This window comes from Mustelus asterias, unplaced genomic scaffold, assembly GCF_964213995.1.
Source record: "Mustelus asterias unplaced genomic scaffold, sMusAst1.hap1.1 HAP1_SCAFFOLD_1966, whole genome shotgun sequence".
Classification (NCBI taxonomy): Eukaryota; Metazoa; Chordata; class Chondrichthyes; order Carcharhiniformes; family Triakidae; genus Mustelus; species Mustelus asterias.
The window spans coordinates 19,478-47,085 of NW_027591911.1; the positions used below are offsets into that span (position 1 = coordinate 19,478).

Below are 27,608 nucleotides of genomic sequence, written 5' to 3' on the forward strand. Positions count from 1 at the left end.
AACAGGAAGCATTTTATTTCTAAATAGCTGCTATAACATGTTAGCTGGATATTGTTCCCACACTCTCCATTATCTTACATAACAGTTGCTTTGTAATGGATATATTAACATAGACTTCCACATTGTGCAGGAAATGGTGTTACCCTGCACACACATCAGTGCCTAGCTTATCCCCATTTAAAAAAAAATCACAATTATCTTTATTTAATGATAAAAACCACAGCATGTGGGATGCTCCTTTAATATTTGCATGATGTGATTTTATTTCATCTTATTCACTTACACAGCTGCTTCTTGTGTGCTATGTGTCACCTCACTTGTGCAAGTATAGATCATATCACTCAAATATAGAGGAAGCAGCTTGTACATATCCAAAACCCAACCATCAACAGCGTGAATAGTGAGGAGTTCAGTGAGAATAGTGTGAAATGTGGTGAGAATAGTGAGAATTCAGTGAAAATAGTGAGGAACTGCGAACAGTGAGGAACTTGATGGAAATAGAGAGGAGCTCAGTGAGAATAGGGCGGAATTTGATGGGAACAGTGAGTAATGCAGTCAAAATGAAGAGGCGCTCAATGAAAATATTGAGGAATTGAGTGATTATATTGATTAACTTTGTGAGAATAATGAGGAAATTGGTGAGAATAGAGAGGAGCTGAGTGAGAATAGGGAAAAGTTTGGTGAGAATAGTGAGTAACTTGGTAGAAACAGTGAGAAACGCAGTCAGAATAGTGAGGAACTCAGCACGGCATTCTCCCAACCCGCCTGTGGTGGGTTTTATGGCGGGTGAGCGCAGAGAATCCAGCAAGAGCCGAAAAGTCAGAAACTCGCCAACGTGAAGTCCCATTGCAATTCTCCCAATGGTGCGTTAATGGTGGGTCGGTCTTCCTGCTGGCTGCTCGCGTGAATGCCATTTGCATTCATTTGTATTTCAGGAAGGTTGATTGAAACAGCTGCCCGCTGGCATCCCGAAAGGGCTTTCAATCTTGCGTCTGGTCAGCGGGAAATCACACCAGCGTCAAACCCAATTGGTAAAGGCTGGCATGCACAAGACAGTCCTCAATTCACCTTGGTCTTTGTGGTGAGAGAACATGCAACGCACACCTGCCATAGTGCTGTGCTGCTCCTAATGCACTGTTCACCACTCTGCCAGGCAAAACCATTCCTGCCCTCCATCTTCATGTCCAACTGGTCTTCATGGACAGCACTGTGCTGCTGGACCGATGGGCTCTCCTGTGTCATTGTCTTGGATCAGTCCTGCGCCTGGGGTTGGGGAGCACAAGGATCTCCCTCCCTCTGGTGCCACACACCAGTGTCTATCCGGACAACACGATGCTGCGGCACTCATGCAGCCACCACACCAAAGGCCCAAAGTTCACATGGGGATGGAGTGCAAGGTGAGGCTGGGAGGGGGGGTGGCAAAAAAATAACAGGGGTTGGGGGAACAATGTGGAAGGAGTGCTGGGGGGGGCGTTGGGTGATGGCTCACGAAGACAGGCAGAGGGGCAAAGAGGTAGATGAAGATGAACAATGGAAGGCAGAGGGAAGACCGAGGGAAGGGAAGCCAGGTCCCAACAAAGCTGCATGAAAAACTCACAAACAACAGGGTCAAAGGGATACCTTATCATTTACTGGAAGGAGATGGATGAAGATTCTGGATACAGTGGGCAGAGGTCCAGGTGAGGTATGGACACCTCGCAGGTGATGGACTTTTGTGGGGGCGGGGGGGGGGGGGGGGTGAATCGGGGAACAGACTTCTTCTTGAGGTTGCTAGCCTTTTCCCTCTGGGTTTCTGACTTCCTGCACAGTCCGGTGAAGACAGGTGGGCTGGAGAGAGTGACATGATTGTGCTGGATTGGTGTTTAAATATGACACTGGGACCTTCAAACCCGTCAGCTGAGGGTGGACAAATCAGCTATCGGCCCACCAGGAAAGTTGGAGGGGAAACTCTTCTCTGCATAATTAATTAGGTTCCGAGTGCTGAATCGGTCATGATATCCTGCTATGTCGGTGGGATAGGCACCATTGGAGCAGCCCGCCACCACATTTAGTCTCAAAATGGGAGAATTCCGCCCTCAGTGAGAATAGTGAGAAACTTGGTGAGAATAGTGTGGAACTTAGTGAGGATAGTGAGGAACTCAGTAAGAATAGTGACGAATGTATTGAGGATAGTGACTAACTCAGTGAGGACCTCAGTGAAGATAGTGAGGAACTCGGTGAAGATAGTGAGAAACTCAGTGAGAATAGTGAGGACCTTGGTGAGAATGGTGTGGAATGCATTGAGGATAGTGAGGAACACAGTGAGGATTTGTGAGGAATGCATTGAGAATAGTGAAGAACACACGTGTAAGTAATGAGGAGCGGGGTTAGATTAGTGAGAAACACAGATTAGTGAGGCGCTCAACATTAATAGTGAGAAAGGGGTTGAAAATAGTGAGAAAAGCGATGCTAATATCAAAGAACAATGAGAATAGCGAGGGACAGATTGAGAATAGCAAAGAATGGAGTGAGAATCATAAGGCATTCAGTGCTAATAGCGGGGAACACAGAACGGTGAAGGGCATGGGAAAGATAATGAAGGGTGTAGTGAGTGTAGCAAGTAATGTGGTGAGAACAGGGAGGACAAAATAGTAAAGCACACGGGCAGATCAGTGCAGACTGTGGTAGGAACAGCAACAAACACAGAATCTAATGCGAACACGCACACTTACATACACACAGGGACATACATACTCGCACACGCATACACTCACAGACATGCACACACGGACATATACACATACATACACATTCTGACACGGCTACACACACACTCACATGCACGCACACACACACACAAAAACACCAAACATTTTAGGCTTGCAAAATAAAAGGATCTCTACCAAAGGGTTATTAAAAGGTGCAGTCCAGTTACAAAGATTTTGCTGTGATTACAGTTGTAGATGCCCACCTCTCACGATGCGTTTTCTCCGGAACAAGTTTCCTGTGGTCAGTCTTATTGGAGTCGATCACCTGCACATGGGCATTGCTTAGGTATTTGGACGCCTCTTGCGACCAGGTGATGTAATCATTTGACCTGTCATGTGACCTCTTCTCCTCTCTTGTATCCCTGGATGCCAGCTCCCACTTATCCGGGCTCTCCACCGGGAAGAAAGCAGAGTAGTGATCCTCCAGGGACGAGCCCTCATCGTAAAACAGCAAGTTCCTGGAGCGGACTAGGCAAGGTAAACAGGAGACGTGGTGAGGATACATAACAATCTCGTAAGGTAGTTGGCGAGAGAAAAACTATATCCCTGAAGCAGGAATCCAGATAGGCTACACAGATTAGTGCCGCAGTTCTCTGACCTCACCCACAGCTGGGATTCTCCACACCTGCTGCTGTGAACGGAGACTTGGCTGAGCGCCAAATTCTCCATTCTCACTGGCAGCGGCAAGGGGGCGAATTCCGGCCTCGGTCTGCATGAAGACAGAAGGCTTAAGAAATAGGAGCACTAGACCACTCGACCCCTCAAGCAGCTCTACCATTCTGGCAATTATCAATCGAGGGATTGAGTTTACCTGGCCTTTATCAATTGAGGGATTGAGTTTAGGAGTCCGGGGTTAATGATGCAGCTATATAAGACCCTCGTCAGACTCCACTTGGAGTACTGTGCTCAGTTCTGGTCGCCTCACTATAGGAAGGATGTGGAAAAGATTGAAAGGGTGCAGAGGAGATTTACAAGGATGTTGCCTGGATTGAGCGGCATGCCTTATGAGGATAGGCTGAGGGAGCTCGGTCTTTTCTCCTTGGAGAGACGAAGGATGAGAGGAGACCTAATAGAAGTGTATAAGATGTTGAGAGGCATAGATCGGGTGGAATCTCAGAGGCTTTTTCCCAGCGTGGAAATATCTGCTACGAGAGGACAAAGGTTTAAGGTGCTGGGGGGTAGGTACAGGGGAGATGTTAGGGGGTAAGTTTTTCACACAGAGGGTGGTGGGCGAGTGGAATCGGCTGCCGTCAGTGGTGGTGGAGGCGAACTCAATAGGGTCTTTTAAGAGACTCCTGGATGAGTACATGGAGCGTAATAGGATGGAGGGTTATAGGTAGGTCTAGAAGGTAGGGATGTGTTCGGCACAACTCGTGGGCCGAAGGGCCTGTTTGTGCTGTAGTTTTTCTATGTTTCTATTCAATAAGATTGCAGCTTCTCTGATTGTGGCCTTAACTCCACTTCCCGCCTACCCCTTGAAGATCAAGAAGCTGACAAACTCAACTTTGAAACTGTGCCCGTATGGTTTTTCCCACAAGGGGAAACACCATCTCAGCATCCACCCTCAGAATCTTGGGGGAGAATGCCTGCCACAGGAATCGTACCGGGCGGGGGAGGTGGACCACGCAAAGCTCCATTCACCTCGGGCGGGATTCTCCGGTTAGTGGGGCGAGCGTGGCCGGAGAATTCCACCCCATTGCCGGAATTTTACTGCCTCGCCCGCCCGGGGCTCGTATGATCCCACCCGAGGCCAGCGGAGAATGCTGTTCTGGTAGCCTCGCCCGGCCCGACTCCAGGGCGGGTGTGCCGGTAAAATTCCAGCCCATATGTTTCAATAAGATCACCTCTTATTGATTTAAACTCCTAAGAGTCTAGGCCCAACCTACTCAACCCTTCCTCAAAAGGCCGAAATCCTCCCATCTCACCCGCTGTGGGAATCATAGCAGCGAGGCAGAAAATTCAGCCAACCATTTAAAGGCGTGTTGAGCTCGGGCGGAAATTTCTGGCATTTCTTCATTCCAGGGATCAGCCTCGTGAACCTTCTCTGAAATGCTTCCAATGAAGCGATATCCCTCCTTATATAGGGACAACAATTCCTTTCCGTATCAAAGATTAAGGGATGATCTGACTGGGATGATTAATATGATTAAAGGATTTCATTGTTTAAATACAGAGAAACTATCTTCTCTGATGGCACAAGTCCAGAACAAGAAGGAGTAATCTTATAAACAGACTTCAGCCTGTCTGGGCTGATGCCAGGAAACACTTGGTGGAATTTCTGGAACCCTCTCCCCAAAAAGCATCTGTTAAGGTTGTGGATCAATTGAAAATTTCAGTAATTAGATTGTTTTATATCCCTTACCCAAGAAAATTCTATCAAAGAGTGGGGAATAATGGGGATGGATGGCATTAAGATTCAGATACTAGTCTCTAGTATCTTCTAAGTCTAGCACGGGCGGTACGGTGGCACAGTGGTTAGCACTGCTGCCTCACAGCGCCAGGGACCCGGGTTCGATTCCCAGCTTGGGTCACTGTCTGTGCAGAGTCTGCACGTTCCCCCCGTGTCTGCGTGTTTCCTCCGGGTTCTTCAGTTTCCTCCGAAGATGTGCAGGTTAGGTGCATTAACCATGGGAAATGCCCGGGGTTACGGGAATAAGGCAGGGAAGTGGACCTGGGTAAGATAATCTTTCAGAGAGTTGGAGCAGACTTGATGGACCAAATGGCCTCCTTCTGCACTGTGGGGGTCCTATAGAATATCCTCTTTCTGTGCTGATCCATTCTATGATTCTATAACATGGCCAGTGGGACAGCACGGTGGCACAGTGGTTAGCATTGCTGCCTCACAGTGCCAGGGACTGGGTTTGATTCCTGGCTTGGGCCACTGTCTGTGTGGAGTTTGCACATTCTCCCTGTGTCTGTGTGGGTTTCCTCCAGGTGCTCCGGTTTCCTCCCGCAGTCCAAAGATATGCGGGTTAGGTGGATGGGCCATGGTAAATTGCCCTTTAGTGTCAGGGGGACTAGCTAGGTTAAATGTATGGGGTTATGCGGATAGAGCCTGGGTGGGATTGTGGTCAGTGCAGGCTCGATGGGCCGAATGGCCTCCTCCTGCACTGTGCGATTCGATGATTCTCTGACATTCCTATCCGTGCAGCTTTAGAAGAAGCATTAACCCACTGATTATTAATGAATCAACTCCTAGATGTGTAAAGCAGAGGGAGTAACCCGAGAGGAAATGCAATTTGCTTTCTACCTCTTCCTCTCAGTCCAAAAGACATGCTGATTTGGTGCATTGGCCATGCTAAATTCTCCCTCGGTGTTCCCAAATAGGCGCTGGAGTGTGGCGACAGTAACTTCACTGCAGTGTTAATGTAAGCCTACTTGTGACACTAAATCAATAAACTTAAACACTGAATTAAGTAAATATAGTAGTTTCTCGATCTAAAGCAACTATGTGGATACTCTTCATTATCCTTGTAATGTAATAAGATTAAATACATTCAATACACAACCAAATATTTCATAATGAGTTATAGAGAATGCTTAATTATTCATATATTAATAGAACTGTCATCAACCTCAAATGGTAAAAAAGTGAAAGAAATATCGACACTTTGGACGCAGAGGGAGCACACGGCTCTCACAGTCAGTGTTGTGAGCAATCAGCAAGCACTTCACTTCACTTGCCCTTGCTTTATGTGAGTGTCACTTCAGTCATACCGGGAGGAAAAAAACTACATGGATGGAAATCAGTGGAATGTGGCAACCCTTCACATGGGCAACAGTCAACAAAATGTCCCATGGGCCACACTCAGAACCCAGTTTGGCCGCATGTGGCCCCTGGGTTGCAGGTTGCCCACCACTGGCCTAGTGGAATGGGACTAATTGGATAGTTTTACCAACCAGGAATGATAGACCGAATGGGGTGGCACAGTGACAGAGTGGTTAGTACTGCTGCCTCACAGCTCCAGGGACCTGGCTTTGACTCCGGCCTCAGGTAACTGTCTGTGAGTTTGCACATTCTCCCCGTATCTGCGTGGGTTTCTTCCGGGTGCTCCCGTTTCCTCCCACACACCAAAGATGTGCAGATTAGGTAGATTAGTCATGGGAAATGCGGGGGGTTACAGGATAAGGCAGAGGAGTGGACTTGGGTAAGATACTCTTTCGGAGAGTTACTGCAGACTTGATGGACCCACTGGCTTCTTTCTGCGCTGTAGAGGTTCTAGGGGTTTATATGGAATGTCCTCTTTCTGTGCTGGTCCATGCTATGATTCTATAACATTCCTGTCCGTGCAGTTTTAGAAGAAGCATTAACCCACTGATCATCTCCGCGATGTGGAAAGCAGAGAGAGAATACCCACAGAGGAAATGCAATTTGCTTGCTACCTCTCCTTCTACAATGCAGGTTAGCTGGACTGAGATCAAACATCCAATAAGCCCAAGATGCCTCATCTTGTCAGCTTGGATCTTGTTTGACCTTGTGGGGATCATGAATTGGATTTTGAATTTGTTTTTTGGAGCAAACAGGGAATGGATTTGGGATTGCTCGATCCTTTGATTTGTAACTTTAAGAATGGCTTAAAAAATTTTTTTTAAATCTGTGGACTGAGTAAGATCTTCCATTAGATGGCACTGTGTTCCTCTGAGTGTAGAAAGGGCCAGTGTAAGAGAGGTTTCAAACGAGAAAAGACATCGACCTCCACAGGCCATCCCAGAATATTTCACAGCCAATGATGTGTGAGCGCTGCCGTAATGTAGGAAATGGAACAGCCAACTATAGCATGCAGCACCTTCCCAGGGGGAGGACTGGAAAATGACAGCAAGTTGAAAAGTCCACCCCACCTGGTCAGTAGGAAAACATCACCAAAATTCACAAGTCCAAAATAGTTTTAAGTTTATTTATTAGTGTCACAAGTAGGCTTACATCAACACTGCAGTGAAGTTACTGTGAAAATCCCCTAGTTGCCACACCTGTTCAGGTACACTAAAGGAGAATTTAGCCAATGCACCTAACCAGCACATCTTTCGGACTGTGGGAGGATACCGGAGCACCCGGGGGAAACCCTTGCAGACACGGAGAGAACGTGCAGACTCCGCACAGTCAGTGATCCAAGCCAGGAATCGAACCCAGGTCCCTGGCATTTTGAGGCAGCAGCGCCACCGTGCCACCCCCAGATATATAAACAGAAAATGCTGGCATCACTCAGTGGGTCAGGGCAGCTTGTGAATAATACAGCAAAAAGAAAGTGTAGGTTCCAATGAAACATTAACTCTGTTTCTCTCTCTGCAGATACCGCCTGACCTGCTTCCAGCATTTTCTGTCCCTGTGTGAAGCTATTTGGTAAAGGTTTGTGCCGTAACCAGGACAAAGCCATTATCGGCTAGCGTACCAATGATTGGTGCTTCATTTCACTGCTCTGGTGTATTTCCCTGGGGAGGGGGGAGTACGGGGACAGGAAGGTAGTTAGGGAATGTTTTATCTTTTGGCCAGGCTCGTGAAAATATCTGAGCTGCAGGGTATTTTTAAAATCCTTACAGACTGGATTTCCAACTGGGCAGCTTGTTTCACCAGCTGGGTAGCAGCCCAGATTGCCACTTGGCTGAAATGACCACGTTTTCTGAAGGAGCGGCATAGTGGCTGCTTCACAGCGCCAGGGACCCGGATTCAATTCCGGCTTTGGGTGACTGACTGTGGGGTTTGCACGTCCTCCCTGTGTCTGTGTGGATTTCCTTCGGGTGCTCTGGTTTCTTTCCACACTGCAAAGATACGCAGGTTAAATGGATTGGCCATGCTAAATTGCCCCTTAGTGTCCCAAGATGTGAGGCTCAGGTGGATTGGCCATGGTAAATGTGCAGGGTTACAGGGGTACTGGTGTCAGTGGCTATGAGGTGGAGACTGGAACATGGGGAGTGCCTGTTTCTTTCACCAGGAAACTAGAGAGCAAGACATCAACTTTTCAACTAGGTCACAGCGTGTGCAAATTCTCAAATCAAAGACCAGAGGAGACAATCCCACAGAGCTGTACTTACTCTGACTCGTGGTGTAGACATCAGACACAGACAGTGGAGCTGTTTTAACTGTCTGAGAGACGGTAGAAAATTCTGGGAGGCAGGGCACGAAGGAGCCCAGGACTAGGACAAAACAGACCACTACCACCTGTAAGAACAAACATATTGGCTGTTAAAATGATATCTACAAAACCTTCCCTGTTTCAAATACAGGCAAACGCTGAACACTGCACAATCTGAGTGTATTTTATCAGGGACAGGTAAACGCTGGTACATTGAGCATATTTTATAAAGTACAGCCTGACACTGTAAACACTTGTACAGTCTGTCAGTATTCAGCATATTTTATCAGGGACAGACAAATATTGATTCATAGAAATCATAGAAACCCTACAGTACAGAAAGAGGCCATTCGGCCCATCGAGTCTGCACCGACCACAATCCCACCCAGGCCCTACCCCCATATCCCTACATATTTACCCACTAATCCCTCTAACCTACGCATCTCAGGACACTAAGGGCAATTTTTAGCATAGCCAATCAACCTAACCCGCACATCTTTGGACTATTGGTACTATTGGATTATTGGTACAGTCTGCCAGAATTGAATGTATTTTATCAGGGACAGGTGAACACGGTGATTATTGGTACAGTCTGCAGAATGGATTGTGTTGCATTACAGACAGGCAAACACTGTGATTATTGGTACAGTCTGTTTGACTTGAGTGTATTAGGGACAGGCAAACACTGATATTGGTACAGTCTGCAGAATGGAGTGTGTTTTATCAGGGACAGGCGAACAGTGATTATTGGTACAGTCTGCTTGAATTGAGTGTGTTCCATTATGGACAGACAAACACTGTGATATTGGTACAATCTGCAGAATGGAGTGTGTTCCATTACAGACAAGCGGACACTGTGATTACTGATACAGTCTGTCCATATCTCCAGGTTTCCCTTCGAGTCGCAACCATCCTGTCTGCAACTTGCATCTGCTCTCAAATTGGGTCAAACTCCTGGAACAGCACCCCCTTTTGCTAACAGCACTGTGAGTATACCTACACCACGAGGACAGCAATGGTTCAAGAGGCTTACTGCCCCCTTGTCAAGGGTGATAGGGATGTGAAACAAACATGTCAGGAATGTTCCATCCCTGCAAAAAAATTGTTTTAAAAAAAATAATGTTTATTCTCTGATGAGAAATGTGAAGGACTCGCCGATTTGCAGGTGTTGAATTTCCTCATCAGTTTCTCGAGTTAACTTGTTTCTGCTTTGTAAACTGCACTGGGTGTCATGGTTTAGTGATCAATGAATTCCCCCTTTGGGTTTCTGAATGAACCAAGAGGGAGATTTACAGACTTCTTGGCCAAGTTATTTTCACCGCCCTGACTGGGCACCACAGTGGCACAGTGGTTAGCACTGCTGCCTCACAGCGCCAGGGACCCGGGTTCGATTCCCAGCTTGGGTCACTGTCTGTGTGTAGTTTGCACATTCTCTGCGTGGGTCCCCTCCGGGTGTTCCAGTTTCCTCCCACACTCCAAAGATGTGCAAGTTAGGTGGATTGGTCATGCTAAATTACTCCTGAATGTCAGGGGGATTAGCAGGGTAAATACATGGGGATAGGGTCTGGGAGGGATTGTCGTTGGTGCAGGCTCAATGGGCTGAATGGCCTCTCTTTGCTATAGGGATGCTATAATTTTAAGACCGGCTAATATTTAGCTTCAGTGTGACTGTGAGCGCCTCTGTGGTGGTGATGTTTAAAGTTTTAAAGTTTATTTATTAGTCACAAGTGGGCTTACATTCACACTGCAATGAAATTACTGTGAAAATCCCCTAGTCACCACACTCTGGCACCTGTTTGGGTACACTAAGGGAGAATTTAGCATGACCAATTCACCTAACCAGCACGTCTTTGGACTGTGGGAGGAAACCGGAACACCTGGAGGAAACCCACGCAGACATTGGGAGAAATGTGCAAACTCCACACAGACAGTGACCCAAGCCGGGAATTGAACTCGGGTCCCTGGAGCTGTGAGGCAGCAGTGCTAACCACTGTGCCACCCTGCCGCCCATGATGTATTGTTGAAGGCAGGTAAAGAGAATCACTGCAATCAATCTCTATCGTCCACCCATCCCATAGTTATTCGGCTCCCTCTCTGGTCCTAGCTCTTACCATCAGGCAGGTTCCTGTCTGTGTCGATGCCACGCGGCAGGGCCGTGGTACCTTCCCGGCTACCAGGGCCTGCAGTTTCTGCAGCTGCTGTAATAGTGTCCTGAAAGAGCAAGAGGCAGGCTTCATCAGTGGGGCACTTTGCCAGTCTTAACACAGTCAGCAGGGCGTTCTGTTGCCCCAGTCTCTCTCAGAAGCAGCCTGCTATATTTTCACTCATTGTCTGGTGTGTAATAAGAATAACACAGGAAACTGTATGTGGCCCAGAGATTGGCTGTCAATCTTAATAGCCCGTGATCAAAATGACATCGAGATTTATTTTGCTTTCTTTCAGTGTAAATTAACGAGTGAGGAACTAAAATGGAGAGAAAATCTCTGAAGCTAAAATCCTCCAGTGACAGATTGAACAATGGTGTTGCGTCGTTCGCAGTCAGGGATGGTTCTACTCGGTGACGTAAGTACCATGACTAACATTTAGAGATTATTTATCCAGTGCCAGTGACTCCTGTTCTCAGGTAAAGAAGCTTCTTGCTTTAACACTGGGGTCCAAAGGCCCAGTGGTGTAGTGTTCACGCCTTACTCTCCTTATAGGGACTCAAGCAGCTTCCCATCATCTACCAGTCTAAACACCCACTCCCTCCGTCACCAGCACACGGTGGTTACAGTGTACACTATAGCAAATCACCAAAACCCCTTCACAACACCTCCAAAACCTGTGATCTCCACCACCTCAAGGGGGAGCTGTTACCATGGGAGCAGCGTTGCCCCCAAGTCACACACCATCCTGACTCAGATTTGGTTTCTTCACTGTCTCGGAGTCAAAATCCCGCAGCTCTCTCTCCGATAGCCCTGTGGAGCACCAACGCAACACAAACTGCAGCAATTCCAGAAGAAATAACATTCGCGCCATACAAGTGCCAGACAATGAACATCTCCAGCAAGAGAGAGAATCTAACCATCAGCCCCTTGACATTCAATGGCAATGCCATCACTGAATCCCCCACTATCAACATCCTGGGGGTTACCATTGACCAGAAACTCAACTAAAACTAGTCATACAAATACTGTGGCTACAAGAGCAGGTCAGAGGCTGGGAATCTTGCAGTGAATAACTCACCTCCTGACTCCCCAAAGCCTGTCCACCATCTACGAGGCACAAGTCAGGAGTGTGATGGAATACTCTCCACTTGCTTGGATGAGTGCAGCTCCAACAACACTCAAGAAGCTCAACACCATCCAGGACTAAGCAGCCCACCTGATTGGCACCCCATCCACCACTACCGCTCAGTAGCAACAGTGTGTACCACCTACAAGATGCACTGCAGCAATTCACCAAAGCTCCTTCAACAGCATCTTCCAAACCCACGATCGTTACCACCTAGAAGGACAAGGGCAGCAGACACCTGGGAACAACACCATCTGCAAGTTCCTCTCCAGTCACTCACCACCCAGGAAATATATCAGCGTTCCCTCACTGTTGAATCCTGGAATTCTCTCCCTAACAGGATGCACCCTACACCTCAGGGACTGCAGCGTTTCAATAAGGCAGCTCACCACCACCTTATCAAGGGCAATTAGGGTTGGGCAATAAATGAATAATTTTGTAAAAACCACTACCTTTCCAATTTCAATGACAGCTGTTCTGTGGATTGCACAATTCTGCCAGCAGAGGGTGCCCTTGTCCACATTAACCATCATCTGCGGCATTGTGCTACCTGCACTGGGAGGCTTCAATGGCAGTGCATGGGCAGCAGAGTGGGAATGCCTGGTGCCTACCCGACTTGCTGTATGCCATAATTTGCAAAGGAGGAATTGTATTAGCGGGACAACAGGATCCAAGCAAGAAGCCACGTTACCAGTACACCTCCTCCCCCTCCTCCCCCAATTCCTGTGAACAACTAGTGAATCAGCGGACTGGCTGTAGTTGGATGTTTGAAGTTTTCTTTCTGTTCTGAGAGGATGTTGAGAAGTTGTGTTTGTTTTGGATGAAGCAAAGATATCACTAAAAATAAAACCCTTTATACCACCATTCACAGTGTCCCAAAGCGGTTAACATTCAATAAAGTACTTTTAAAGGATTCTAATTTCAGCAAATGTTACACAGCAAATTCCCTCAAAATAGCAAGACTAGATAAGTGCATGTTAATTGCTGTTTGCTCGGGGAACTTCCTTCCTCTCCTTCCACTCATGCCCCAAAGTGAATTCTCTTCCAATCCACTGGATGGGGCCTCAGTTTAACAATTGGTTCAAAAGGATGGCTCCTCCAACAGAAGAACCATGGCATTCCCCCGGTGCCCTGGTCAGTAAAGGTAAAGTCACCATAGTCCCAGATAACCATTGGCTGTTCTCCCCTTTGAGGGGGAGAGCTGACTGGTGGTGATTTAACCTGAGGGTCACCACACCTCAGGCGTGGGGCAAGGTTGAGAAGGTGGGGCCTTCGTGAATAACCTCAGCAGGTACAGGAATTGAACCCATGCTGTTAGATTCGCTCCACATCACAAACCAGCCATCCAGGCAATTGAACTAAACTTTATCCCTCAAGCTGCAACGCTAAAACAGGCTATCAGCTCCTCATTCCATTGGACTTTGTTGTGCTGCTTGAAATGGTGACAGGCACTATATAAATGCAGCTCTTTCTTTCAGACTGTTTTTCTCCTCTCTGTTTAAGGGGAGCACCTGAAGAACATGGCCAATATTCTGAGTGCGTCAATGTGTTGGGAACCTTGGCTGTGGATCTACAGGTCTCTTTGATGCAGTCAGAATCTACCCCAACATGTAATGTGCTCCAAGTTGGCAATCCTCCTTTCAGAGAAACTCTGCACCGCTGGGGTAAAGATGCAATGAGTGGTGCTGTCGGCAGGGTTTTTGATGCTACACTACGGGACTGATGGGTTCATGGCTTCTCTGTCCGTCAATCCCCTGCATCCTGGGCTGTGCCATCAGAGGCAGGATGAGCAGGGATACCGGGCACTTCACCACAGGGAAGCCCCGGGCACTTCACCACAGGGAAGCAGGGATTACCTGGACCATGTCAGACACAGAAGCTCCCTCTGCAACATGGAAAACATATGCACCCATTGATTGGAGAGGGTTGGGGGGGTGGGGGGGGGGGGGTGGTCTCAACCTCAATTTACACCTCACCTGATATTAGGTGATTAAGGGAGATTGAAATTGTAGTTGTGGTCAGTAAAACCATTCACACTGGCTGGGTTGGGTTAAAATTGGGGGTGAGGAATTGGGGTGTTGTGACCCTCCTATTGGACAGGCGAAGAGTAGCATCGACACTGGAGAAGGAAATAGTCCAGCTGTCACTCGGGTGAGGTTAGTGGAAGGGGAAGGAAGCTATACTATCAACAGTGCAGGCTGGTGGGATTGCTAAATTCTATAGTAAACCCATTAACACAACAATAACTTATATAGCACCTTTCACACCCTGAGGCGTTCGACACGAGTGTAATCAGGAAAAAAGTGACACCGAGAAGGCGATATTCAGAGGAGCGACGTGGTTTTAGGAATGGTCATTAAAGAGGAGAGAGGTGCAGAGAAGCACAGGTTAGATACTTTAGCCATTCACATCCACTTACCGATTTACATTCTCCAGAGTCTCCACTTTCTTCCAGAGTTCGTTGTTCTCTGAGGTGTAGTTCTCCACTCTGCCAAGAACAAAATAACCTGAGCAGGAAGGTCACAGGTACACTTAGCCCCTGGTCACTTCACTTCGTAAGAAGTCTAACAACACCAGGTTAAAGTCCAACAGGTTTATTTGGGAGCAAATGCCACTAGCTTTTGGAGCGCTGCCCCTTCGTCAGGTGGAGTGGGAGATGTGCTCATAAACAGGGCATACAGAGACACAAACTCAATTTACAGAATAATGATTGGAATGCTAATCAAGCTATCAATGCTAATACAGCTAATCAAGTCTTAAAGGTACAGACAATGTGAGTGGAGAGAGCATTAAGCACAGGTTAAAGAGATGTGTATTGTCTCCAGACAGGACAGCTAGTGAGATTTTGCAAGTCCAGGCAAGTTGTGGGGGTTACAGATAGTGTGACATGAACCCAAGATCCCAGTTGAGCAGCTGCTCGGATGAGGAGGATCGCAACAGACACCTCCAGACGCTGAAAGATGCCCTCATAAGAACAGGATGTGGCACTCGACTCATCGATCGACAGTTCCGACGCGCCACAGTGAAAAACTACACCGACCTCCTCAGAAGACGCAGGGTCGCTGAGCAGAAACTGATAGCCAAGTTCCGCACACATGAGGACGGCCTCAACCGGGATCTTGGGTTCAACGCACCGCCCCCCTTCTCCACCTCCAACAACCCCCCACCCCCAATTCTGCAAACCCTACCATGACAAATCCAACCCCTCATTCACTGAACTCCACTGTCACTTGTCTCATGTAAGAAATTTAACAACACCAGGTTAAAGTCCAACAGGTTTATTTGGTAGCAAATGCCACCAAATAAACCTGTTGGACTTTAACCTGGTGTTGGGTAAACACAGTAAGAAGTTTAACCAGTCCAACGCCAGCATCTCCACACCATGACTTGTCTCATGTGCCATGGTTCTCTCTGAACACACCATTGTGTGGCACAATGCTTAGCACTGTCAGGGACCCAGGTTCAATTCTGGCCTTGGGTGACTGTCTGTGTGGAGTCTGCACATTCTCCCCATGTCTGCGTGGGTTTCCTCCGGGTGCTCCAGTTTCCTCCCATAGTCCAAAGATGTGCAGGTTAGATGGATTGGACATGATAAATTGCCCCCAGTGTTGAAAGATGTGGTTAGATGGATTAACCATGGTAAATGTGTGGGGTTACAGTGATAGGGAGGGGGAGAAGGCCTGGGTAAGATGCTCTGTCGGAGAGTTGCTACAGACTCAAGGGGCCTCTTCTATACTGTAGGGACTCTACGATAAAGTCTTAGCTGCACTCTCGCTGTACCAGAGGCTTCATCCTTATCCCCTACTCCCTCCACCATTCCTGAGCAGGTCAAAGTGTGTGGCCAGAATGACCAAGTAAGGAAATAAAAAGCACATCATCAAGGCCAACATGAGGAGTTAAATCTGCCCTGACAGCGGGAGCATTGGGGAGATATCCAAAGGCAATTCTGGCCAGATGACAAGGTGGTTTTAATGTTTGTGGAAGGCTGCACTGAACATTTCCTCACACACTAGGGAGTAGTAGAATTGGCAGCAACAAGAGAACTTATTCTTATCATATCTAGGTGTCCAAGATAAGAAGTGTTAGCTTATTGCAAAACCAAATTCCAGAGCTACCGCATACACTTCTGTTAAAATACTCCGATATTCCTAGTCTCACATTGCTGTAAATTTGCCCATGGAGTCGTGTAGAAAGGTCGGTAGGGAAGATTACAAGCCCTGCTTTTTGCAGTGACCCAGCCACATCTAGGCATGGATCAATTATCCCAACTCTCATTGGCTGGTGAATTGGCCACTTACTTTTTCTCCAGACTGTCCACATATTCCTTCTTCTTCCTCCGACTCTCTTGAGCTGAAATCTGAGCCAGAAAACAAGAGATTCATACAGAGTCACAGTGTTAGCACCGGGCAAACAGACAACTGGATACAACTAGGAGGAAGGAGTCACTGTCACATAATCATGGTGACTAATTCATAGAATAGAATCATAGAAGGAGGCCAGTCGGCCCATCGAGTCTGCACCGACTCCAACAGAGAAGTCCATCCAGGCTCTAGGGGCAATTTAGGATGGTCAATCCACCTAACCTGCACATCTTCGGACTGTGGGAGGAAACCGGAGCACCCGGAGGAAACCCACGCAGACATGGGGAGAACGTACAGACTCCGCACAGACAGTCACCCAAGGCCAGAACTGAACCCGGATTCCTGGCGCTGTGAGGCAGCAGTGTTAATTCAGTGACGTTCAGCCATTTCCTGACTTCCTAAATGGAATGATGGCTACCTGGGGGTGAGTTACAGGCTGGAATCTAATCGAAGGATTCAGATCATTTAGAATCATAGAATCCCCACAGTGCAGAAGGAGGCCATTCGACCCATCAAGTCTGCACTGACCACAATCTCACCCAGGCCCTATCGCCACAACCCCATGTATCTACCCTAGCTAGTCTTCCTGACACGAAGGGGCAATTTATCATGGCCAATCCACCTAACCAGCAGCACGTCTTTCAGACTGTGGGAGGAAACCGGAGCACCCAGAGAAAACCCACGCAGACACGGGGAGAACGTGCAAACTCCGCACAGTGACCCAAGTCGGGAATTGAACCTGGGTCCCTGGCACTCTGAGGCAGGATAATTCCAGGCTGGAATCTAATTGAGGGGTTCTGATAGTTTATATAGAGGATAATAGATATCTGGAAGTAAGTTACAGACCGAAATCTAATCAGGAGGTGCTGGTAGCTTATATATAGAATAATGGAGATCCGGGTATGAGTTAAAGGCTAGAATTTAATTGTGTGGATCAGACGGTTTATATAAATAGAATAACAAAGATCTGTGAGTGAACTACAGGCTGGAACATAATTGAAGAGTTCTGATGATTCATGTTCAGGATAATGGATATCTGGGAATGAGTTACAGGCTGGGATTTAATCGCGTAGGTCAGACGGTTTATATACAGAATAGTGGAGATTTAGGAGTGAGGTACAAGCTGGAATATAATTGACGGTTCAGGCAGAACACATTTTTCCAGTGCAAATGTTATCCTTGGCGCTAACTGTAAGGACAATCTGTGTTTGAGGTGAAATGTCAATTGTATGGAATTCAGCAGATGATGTATAATTGAACAGCAGGAAGTAACAAGCAGTCTGTGTGTATATATTCTATACATATATTGCACAGGAACACAAAGTATTTCAATGAAAGGTTACAATAAATGCATATGATGTACCAATACACTGCAGTATGTAACGTGCCATTGTGCAACTCAATCTATAATGAAGTTAATTAAATCAAATTATGGTGTAATGCTAACTTAGCATGTCAGAAATAAACCCATGTGATTGGGTGGAGCGCCCATTTTAAGCACCACCCAATGGTTTCAATCGAGAGGTGTGAGGGAAACCCAAGATTCGATCTGATCCCATCAGTCCCCATGGGTTTGATTGAAATTGCTCTCTCTGTAGATACCTGTGCACTCCTATAGATTGAATATATATTATACTGTGGTTATAATTTTCAATTCCTTTGGGACACTTTAGCCTAATTCCAACTGGTGCCCCTTTCAGCCACTGAGGTGTCACAATGAGCAGTATTTAACTGAGCCCTCAGTATACTATTGGCCAGAATATGGAAATGTGGCACGGTGGCACAGTGGTTAGCACTGCTGCCTCACAGCGCCAGGGACTCGGGTTCAATTCCGTCCTTGGGTGACTGTGTGGAGTTTGCTCATTCTCCCCGTGTCTGTGTGAGTTTCCTCCAGGTGCTCCGGTTCCTTCGGCAGTGCAAAGATGTGCAGATTAGGTGGATTGGCCATGCTAAATTGCCCTTTAGTGTCCAAAAATGTGTAAATTAGGTTGACAAGGCACGGGGTTCAGGGGATAGGGCGGAGGGGAGGGCCTGGATGGGAGTCTCTTTCGGAGAGTCAGTGCAGACTCAATGGGCTGAATGGCCTCCTTCTGCACTGTATGGATTCTATGGTTCAATGGCTGTAACCCAAGGACCGGGTTGGCCATGTTCTTTCTCTGCACTCACTTAAGGGTTTTCTCCTCGCCTTTTGTAAGCGCTTTGGGAGTTTTTTTTCTTTCAAGGGAGGTGGGTGTCATTGGTAGGACCAGCATTTACTTCCCATTCCTCATTGCCGTTAGAATGAGCGGCTTGTCACAGCATCTCAGAGAGCAATTAAGAGTCAACCATGCTGCTGAGGGTCTGGAGTCACAGACCAGCTAAGGATGGCAGATTTCCTTCTCTAAAGGACACTATTGAATCAGGTGAGTTTTTAAAAGTTTATTTAAAGTTTAAATTTATTTATTTATTAATCACAAGTAGGCTTACATTAACACTGCAATGAAGTTACTGTGAAAATCCCCTAGTCGCCACACTCCAGTACCTGTTTGGGCACACTGAGGGAGAATTTAGCATGGCCCATGCGCCTAACCAGCACGTCTTTCAGACTGTGGGAGCAAACCGGAGCACCTGGAGGAAACCCATGTAGACACGGGGAGAACATGCAGACTTCGCACAGACAGTGATCCAAGCCAGGAATCGGACCCAGGTCCCTGGCGCCGTGAGACAGCAGTCCTAACCATTGTGCCACTGTGCCGCTCCAGTTTGGTTTGGTTTATATAACAATGGACAATAGTTTCATGGTCACCATCACTGAGACAAGCTTTTCAATCCTAGATTTATTAATTTTATTTAAATTCCATCAGTTGCTTTAGTGGAATTTGAATCCATGACTTCAGAGCATTAGCCTGTGCCTCTGGATTCAAGACATTGCCACTACACCATTATCTACCCTTCATTCTATATTTAGAAACATAGAAACTAGAAGCAGGAGTCGGCCGTTTGGCCCTTCGAGCCTGCGTCACCATTCATTTTGATCATGGCTGATCATCAAATTCGATATCTTGATCCTGCCTTCCCCCCCCATATCCCTTGATCCCTTTAGCCCCAAGAGCTATATCTAATTCCTTCTTGTTCTTTACCTTGTTTTTGATTTTTCTCCGGACTCGTTTAAGAGCTTTTTCTTCGGCCTTTGTGAGTGGCAGCTTGGTGGGGATTGGGTAACCCTCGGCGATCAGGGTCCGCTTTTCCTCTTCGGTGAGTAGCAGAGGGCCCGATGTCCCTTGGAGCTTCTGGCAACAGCAAGAGAAGAAAAGTCAAGTTGACCAGTCTGTTTCCACCTCCTCGGTAAATCCCAATACCTCCTGACAATAATGTTCTCGCTAACTTGCTTCAGCTCCTCTTGGGTTTCTTTGGGACTTTGGTGCTTATTTTGGTACTGCCAACTTGACTGGGCCATAAGCCTAATCCTTTTTGTAGTAGTTCTCTAGGCTGGAGGTCTTTGGCACAGTGGTAGTGCCCCTACCACTAGAAGTCCAATGCCAGGACTTGTTGGCCACAGAAAGAGTGTTCATGAAACGGTTCAATGGGCTGATAATAAGCTTGGGAATCCTTCCACCACTTCCCCCGACTATTCGCCAAAGAGAAAAACAGTGCGGGCGTGAAGATACGCTGAAAAAAAGAGGGGCTCACTTAAAGAGTACTTTTGCCAGAATTCTACCGCCCCGCTCCCCACGGAATCGGAGCGGGGTGGTAGAATTCCGGCAAAAGTAAATGTCCAGTCTCGAGTGCGGCTGTAAAATCCCACGCTTTGTCTTGTTGATTCTTGTTCAGTGACACTGGGCAGCCTAGGAGGCTGATCTCCAGATGAGGAAAGCCTTGAGTTCAATCCCCAATCTGTGAGGGGCGGGGGAGGGGGGCCGGGGGGGGCCTCAGTGCCCTAGGTCAAGCCAAGGGAAATTTGCCAGTGGTCCCTTCCTTGACCACTGTTGTGATCAAACGTGCATTCTTGAGGTTTGAGCATTTGGGTGAGGATAGGATGGGATTGGACTGTGACCGCCCCGCATGGTCAAGCAGCCCACCAACATTCGGGGGTCAAGGTTCACCCACGGATAATGAACATTCCGTTGGGCTACCTTGGAGCGGGAGCGTAGTCTGTGGAACTGGTCCCCAGCAATATGCTTCACCCCAGCCGGGGACACAGAAGTGGTGTAAGGTATTGGGCAGGAAGCGCTGTTTGAGAATTGCAAAAATAAATACACAAATTGCATAAAATAATTAAATTCAATCCATCAAACTGACATTCAAATGATTACTGAAATTCACTGAGGAGTAAATATTTTAAAATCTTGTGCTTACTGCAGCAATGTAATCTCCGTTTAACTTATTAACCCCCTTCCCCACACATATTGACATGAGCAAGCAACATAGTCTGAATATGGTCATGATCCAAGCAAAACACTTCTTATAGAATGAGTTCCAGGTTGGTCCAGACCACCTCTCTTTAATGAATAACATTGCCTGCTACTTCAAAGGCCTCTGCCGACAAGCCTATTATTTTTGTAATATAGCTCCATTTCTCCCTCCTCCCTGACACCCATAAATCATTTCCCTGTGCTACTACAATTCCTCAACCATGTTTTTATTGGCTGCTTCCTTCTCTCTTGCAGCCGGCAAGGGGAGTGATCGGGATTCCCCCCCCCCCCCGGACCTCAGAGCTCAGCAGATGAACAAAAAATAGATGAAGGCTTGCATTTCTGTGGCGCCTGTCTCTCTCTCTCCACCTCTGAATGCCACCCAACAACCAATGGGTCTCCTTTGAAGAGTAATCACATGCTGTAATGTAGAAAATAATGGCAGGCAATCTGTGCACAGCAAGATCCCACAAACAGCAATTGTGATGATGCAAGTGAGGACGGAGAATTCGACACTCAACCAAATCTCCATTCATTGCAGCAGGACCAGAAAATCCCACTATAGTAAACAGCCGGAAAATCCCGCCGGACGTTTCAGGCATTAGTTGAAGGATAGATATTGGCCAGGTCACCAGGGAGAACTCCCATCTCTTCCTTGATATGCTGTCATGGATGCCATACAGTCATCTGAGAGGAGGGATGGGAGATGCCACGGTGAGGAACTCATCATGGCCAGCACTCGAATGCCACCCTCGATCTTATGTTCAAGTTTCTAGAGTATGACTTGAACCCATAACCTCTTGTCTCCAAGGCAACAGAGAGTGACCAGTGAGCCGAAGCACAAAGAGCAGGGAGCAGGTGATGATCAGGGATTAATATCATAACATTCAAGGATATGGGACAAGTGCAGGAAAATGTAATTAATGCACCTTCAGTGGTAGTTATCGATAGGCCGAAGAGCCTTTTCTGCACTGTATGACTCTATTGGGAGGAGGTGATCTTACCAAAAACATTCTAAGGGCCGAACGAGTGTGAAAATGGGAGAGAAGTGTATCCATTTTTTGGGCAAGCTCCCAGACGCTATCTTATGCCACTTAGAGAAAAATTGAGGCAAAGTGTGATTCTCACTAGTAGAGAGCGTGGACAGAATCTATTCATGCCGGGAAGCTAGCTGCTGACTGCTGGAGGATGCCATTGTGCATGTGCCTGATCTTCCAATGCACTATGTACCATTGTACATAATGCATTGGAAAATTGTCACTCCCCCACTCCCCTGGAAATCGCCTTCCTCGGCTGATCACTGCCCCCGTTCACCCCCACTGGCCGATTTCTGCCCCCATTCACTCCCCCCTTGGCTGATCACTGCCCCCATTCACATCCCCCAGCTAACCGCCAGCCCTGTTCACCACCCCCCCCCCCCCCCACCACCCCCCACCTCCCCCACCCCCCAACCTCCGGCTGATCACCACCCCCGTTCATCCCCTCAGCTGATCGTTATCCCTGTTCACCCACCCCCCCAGCCAATCGTTTCTCCCCTTCATCCTCCCCTTGGTCGATCGCTGATTGCAGAGTGCGTAGCTCCCCACGCGCTGCTTCTCCTTAGGCCCTGCCACCTCTCTGTAGGCCCCACCCTTTGGCACTACCCAGTGTCAGACTGGCAATGTCAGAGTGCCTTGTGGGCAGTGCCAGGGTCCCAGGCTGGCAACGCCATGCTGGGACTGCCCAAAGAGCACTGCCCGCCCCTGCCCCTGACCACCCAGGGAGCCTCAATGGCCTCTGGTCCCACTGACGAGGCCATCCCTTCAGGTTCCTGTTGCTGGGGATCATACACCGCCGGTGTAGGTCCCAAGCCGGTGAGGCCACTAAGGCAAGTGAGCATGGATGATTACGTCCCGGGTTCACTAATAATATTTAAATTTAGATTTAAGTATTAAAATCAGCCTCGCACCCTTCCCAGGCAGAAGGCTACTTTCGCCGGCAGGTATCATTGCGAAAGGGCAGAAACCAGGAACGAGAGGTTTTTCGCCTCTCCTGCAATCTTACCGGCTCACCTCACCGATCAACCCAGCGAGGCGAGCTGGTAGGATCGCCCCCATGGCTCAATGGCTCATGGAAGAGGGTAAATTGGAAGGGGCGAAGAATAATCTTTATAAAATAAATGAGAAAAGAAATATAGATGAATTGTAGTTTTCTGGTGTAAGCGTTCTGCCCTGCATAGTGTGAACATTCCAAGGTACACTCTTGGAGGCTTCCAGTGCCTACTTCCTTTCTGACAATGTTATCGGTTGTCCGTGCTGTACGCTCATATTTTTATCAGCAAACATACGTGAGGAGCTGTGAGCAGAGGGGACGATGAAATCGCACTGGATGACCGGGCCTGTGGTCGGGCTGGGCTGGATGGAGGGAGGGAGCGAGGACTCTGGGAGCCGTCGCTGTCACTGCTGTGGCTGCTGGGGGGAGTAGGCGGCAGCTGCACATCTGAAAGAAAACAGCAAGCAAAAGGAAAGGCTCGTAACGGGTTCACAGCAATTACAAAGCAAACATTACAATCACAGGTTGGGATAGTCATGAAGAGATTTCTCAGCTGGGTATTCCAGCATTCTCCTGGAGCCTATTGTGTTTATGATAGAAAAACTGACATAAAATCTCAGTATTTCAAAAATCAAATCAATGGATACAGAACATCGCTGCACTACTCCTTGTCCGGCGGGAGATTGCATGTCCTCGTAAGTTCATAAGATTATAAATTCATAAGATACATGAGCCGAATTAGGCCATTTGGCCCATCGAGTCTGTTCCGCCAGTCGATCATGGCTGATAAGCTCCTCATCCCCATTTTCCTGCCTTCTCCCCATAACCCTTCAACCCATTACTAATTAAAAATCTGTCCAACTCCTCCTTACATTTACTCTCTGTCCCAGCATCCACTGCACTTTGGGGCAGCGAATTTAACAGATTCACAACCCTTTGGGAGAAGTAGTTTCTCTTCAACTCTGTTTTAAATTTGCTGCCCCTTATCCTAAGACTATGTCCTCTGTCAATGCTAACCTGGAGTCAGGCATGGAGGAGATAAATCGAGGTACTAATTGGGAAGTTTAAGTGACAGTTCATTTTGGGAATATGTGGCAACAAGTATTTTTATAAAGTGATGGTGGAGGCTCCTGTTCTCTCCATCACGTGGCTGATCAGGAACCCCTCTTCCCGCCTGCCATTGACTTGTGTTGAAAGGTTGATTCTCAACCTGATTGGCCACATTATTAACGCACCTTCCTTGCTCATCAAGGCCTGGGGTGGGACTATAGCCTGGCGCTCCTGGGTGAGAGGCACCATACCCACTGTGCCACAGGACATGCCGTCATCGCGAGCACCCATTGGGAAAAGATATCCGGGCCTCTGCCGCATGGCAGCCTGGCCGAGATGGCAAAGGTCGTCAAGTGCTGGTAATGGCTGGAAACACTCATGGTGTGAGGTGGCACTGTGCCTCGGAACACCCAGGCTGGGACACAGCCTCATGCCCACACTCCTCCAGCCCACAACCACCATCAGAGCGCCGCCGGCAGAGACCTCCCAGTCACCCTGGAGTCAGCAGCTTCAGGAAGGAACTGGAAGAGGCAATCCTTCCTCAGAATCTGCCTCCGAGGCAATGGTGAATGCAATGAGTGCACACAGGGCGTGATGGGAGGAATCCACGCCAGTCGGAAAACACAGAAGGTTTTAAAGCTTCAGTTTGCCAGGTGCTTGTGGTGCAAACATTCTCTCCAACGCATTTGCTTTCATCCCACAAAACATGTTTTGTTTTTAACTTTCAGGATTTATAACTGCCCCACATTCCAAAGCGGGTTGGCACAGAATGAAGTGCTGTGAACAACACGATCAAAAAAAAAAAGCAAGGTCCACAATCCCAATCGCTGTCCTTCTTCACTTGTGGCGGAACGGAGTGACAAAGACAGTGAGTGGTGAAAGGCTGATCCTGGATTTGCCTGTCCTGAGGCCCAAGGTTATACTCGGCACCACCCCATGTCTCCAAGGGCTGAGCTCCCCCTACCTTGGAGCAGCACAGAAGCCTGAGGCCTTCACTGACTACTTCCGACTGCAGCTGGTGGGGGACAGGAGGAGTTACAAGCAGTGGAGAGACTCAGTCAAGGGCGCAAGGCATTGAGTGATACTGGCATTCAGCGTGAGGTGTAAAACTCCCAGTTACTGATTAACCAGGGAATTGAGTAAGCGGCCATTGGAGTAATTTATTTTGGTTAAATGGATGTAGCTCTGTCCAGTGAACGAGACAGGCTTATCAGCTTAATGACTGGGAGCCTCAGCAGCAGCCAGTGCAAGCTGTCACCTCAAGCTTGTTTGGTCACTGGATTCTTTTTGGCTAGAATTCCAGGCCTAGCCCCAAAGCCAGGGAATCCATATCCTTGCAAAATAATAGCTGGAACTTTCCAGTTGCCAACTCGCCTCCCACCCCTCCCCATCCTACCCCTCCTCATCCCACCCCTCCCCATTCCACCCTGACCCCGACCCAACTCCGGCTCCTGTGGCACAGTCAGTCCCGGCAAAGCCTGCAGCATTTTGCATGGCTCGTCCCGGCCACCGACGGGGAACCCGCGACGGGGGAACACCGCAACAGGGAACCCACGATGGGGGAACCCCGCGACAGGGAACATGCGACGGGGGAACCCCGCGACGGGGGAACGACTTCAGCGGGACCTGAAGATCACGCCAGTGGAAAGGGTTGGGAAATCCCATCCAGCCCTTCCAGAGTTGTTTAGAAATTAAGGATCAATCTCCCAGATATAATGCGAGTAAGTCAGGAGGGGAAAGGTCATCAAGGCATTCATTTCATTTTCTTTGAACATTTTTGTTTATTAATTATAAATGTCTCAGAGCTGAGGAGAAACAGGATGTTTAGGCGGTGCGGCCGGAGGTGGGACTTCTCGCAATAAAACCTCCAGATATACGTCAAATCAGAGTTGGCCACCTTAGTGTGATGCAATTGCCATCATAAATTCAAAACTAGGTGTCAATTTATAAAGGTCATAAGTGCCGTTCACCGTAACTCAAATGTTGCAAAGTTGAGGTCGCCTGTATGTTCAGCTGAGAGGGACTTCGGGACCCTGTGTGCACTGTTAGTTGCTGCTGTCTGCAGTTCATTTCCTACCTGTGTGGACACTGAGGAACTGATTGAGATCTTTGGGTTCGACTTTGACTTGAGGCACTGTGCTTCGTTCTGTCTGGGCCTGTGATGAGGAAACAGAATTATTGGCATGGAGATGAAAGCAGATCAGACAGACCTCCCTGGAGCAGCTCTGCCCCTGCTTTAACTTCTATTTTCTGTCCATTTCCCTCTTCCATGTCCACCCTGCACCAGAACACTGCCCGAGGGTGAGGGGAGCTGGCTGGTTAGCCAGCCTGCTATTCTCACTTGTGCTAGAATGATCAGGTTTGGACCCCCACTCCAGGGAGAAGGCAAGGGCCCCAGCAGAATGGAGGTGAGTTCAGGAGTTCACTGCGTGGCAGAATGGTGTGTGAGCACAGAATTGCCCACTGCCGCCAAGTGAGTTGGTCTCTGGTGATCGGGACAATGTGTATAGGGAAGTGTGACATTACAGCTACATTTCGCACATTGTTGCCCAGTGGGACAGTTGGTTTTCTTGCTGTGCTGACGGGGAAAGCTTAGGCCAGGGCTATAGTTTTGTAACCATCTCTAAACAGAGACTGATGTTGCGATTGTATAATGTGCCTGTCCTGTCAGTGAGACTGATGTTGCGACTGTATAATGTGTCTGTCCTGTCAGTGAGACTGATGTTGTAACTGTATAATGTGCCTGTCTGTCAGTGAGACTGATGTTGTAACTGTATAATGTGCCTGTCTGTCAGTGAGACTGATGTTGTAACTGTATAATGTGCCTGTCTGTCAGTGAGACTGATGTTGTAACTGTATAATGTGTCTGTCCTGTCAGTGAGACTGATGTTGTAACTGTATAATGTGCCTGTCTGTCAGTGAGACTGATGTTGTGACTGTATAATGTGCTTGTCTGTCAGTGAGACTGATGTTGTGACTGTATAATGTGCCTGTCTGTCAGTGAGACTGATGTTGTGACTGTATAATGTGCCTGTCTGTCAGTGAGACTGATGTTGTGACTTTATAATGTGTTTGTCCCTACAGGGGAGAACACAGTAAGAGTTTTAACAACACCAGGTTAAAGTCCAACAGGTTTATTTGGTAGCAAAAGCCACTAGCTTTCGGAGCGCTGCTCCTTCGTCAGATGGAGTGGAAATCTGCTCACAAACAAGGCACAGAGACACAAAATCAAGTTACAGAATACTGATTAGAATGCGAATCTCTACAGCCAACCAGGTCTTAAAGATACAGACAATGTGAGTGGAGGGAGCATTAGGGGAGACTCAATGGAGCATAATGGGACAGGAATAATATTTAATAACATGACAGGATGTCAGATGGGCATAATGTAATTGTGTTGAAAGGGAGAATCATAGGGTCAGATCTAAGGTGCATGTCGTCATAAGAAGGTTGCCTTCTAGAATGTGGCTGTGAGACTGAAGCTGATAATGAAACCTTTGCCCTTTGCCCTCTTCACGTACCAGTTTTTCCGTGACGTTTGTTGTTGGAGCGATGTTCATGTGTTGTCCAGAGAGAGTTGATATTTGTGTTGACGGGGAGGTGTGACAAGGCTCTGATAGTAGGTTTGGCTCCTGTTTGATCATGATATGGGTCAGGTCTGGGCCCAGTGACCAAAGTCCACTTTCA

At 47.8% G+C, this 27,608-nt stretch overlaps 1 protein-coding gene across 1 annotated transcript; it reads right to left on the reverse strand.

Annotated features, from left to right (window-relative positions):
• On the reverse strand, positions 1-27,608 carry LOC144489050 (cyclic AMP-responsive element-binding protein 3-like protein 1). The gene is made up of 9 exons (XM_078207000.1): positions 27,443-27,608; positions 25,999-26,077; positions 23,167-23,318; positions 19,569-19,718; positions 16,387-16,445; positions 14,508-14,576; positions 10,927-11,026; positions 8,775-8,901; positions 1-3,215 (listed from the first exon to the last, which is right to left on the reverse strand). The coding sequence occupies exons 1-9, from the start codon at positions 27,563-27,565 to the stop codon at positions 2,911-2,913; spliced, it is 1,164 nt and encodes a 387-aa protein (XP_078063126.1). The 5' UTR covers positions 27,566-27,608; the 3' UTR covers positions 1-2,910.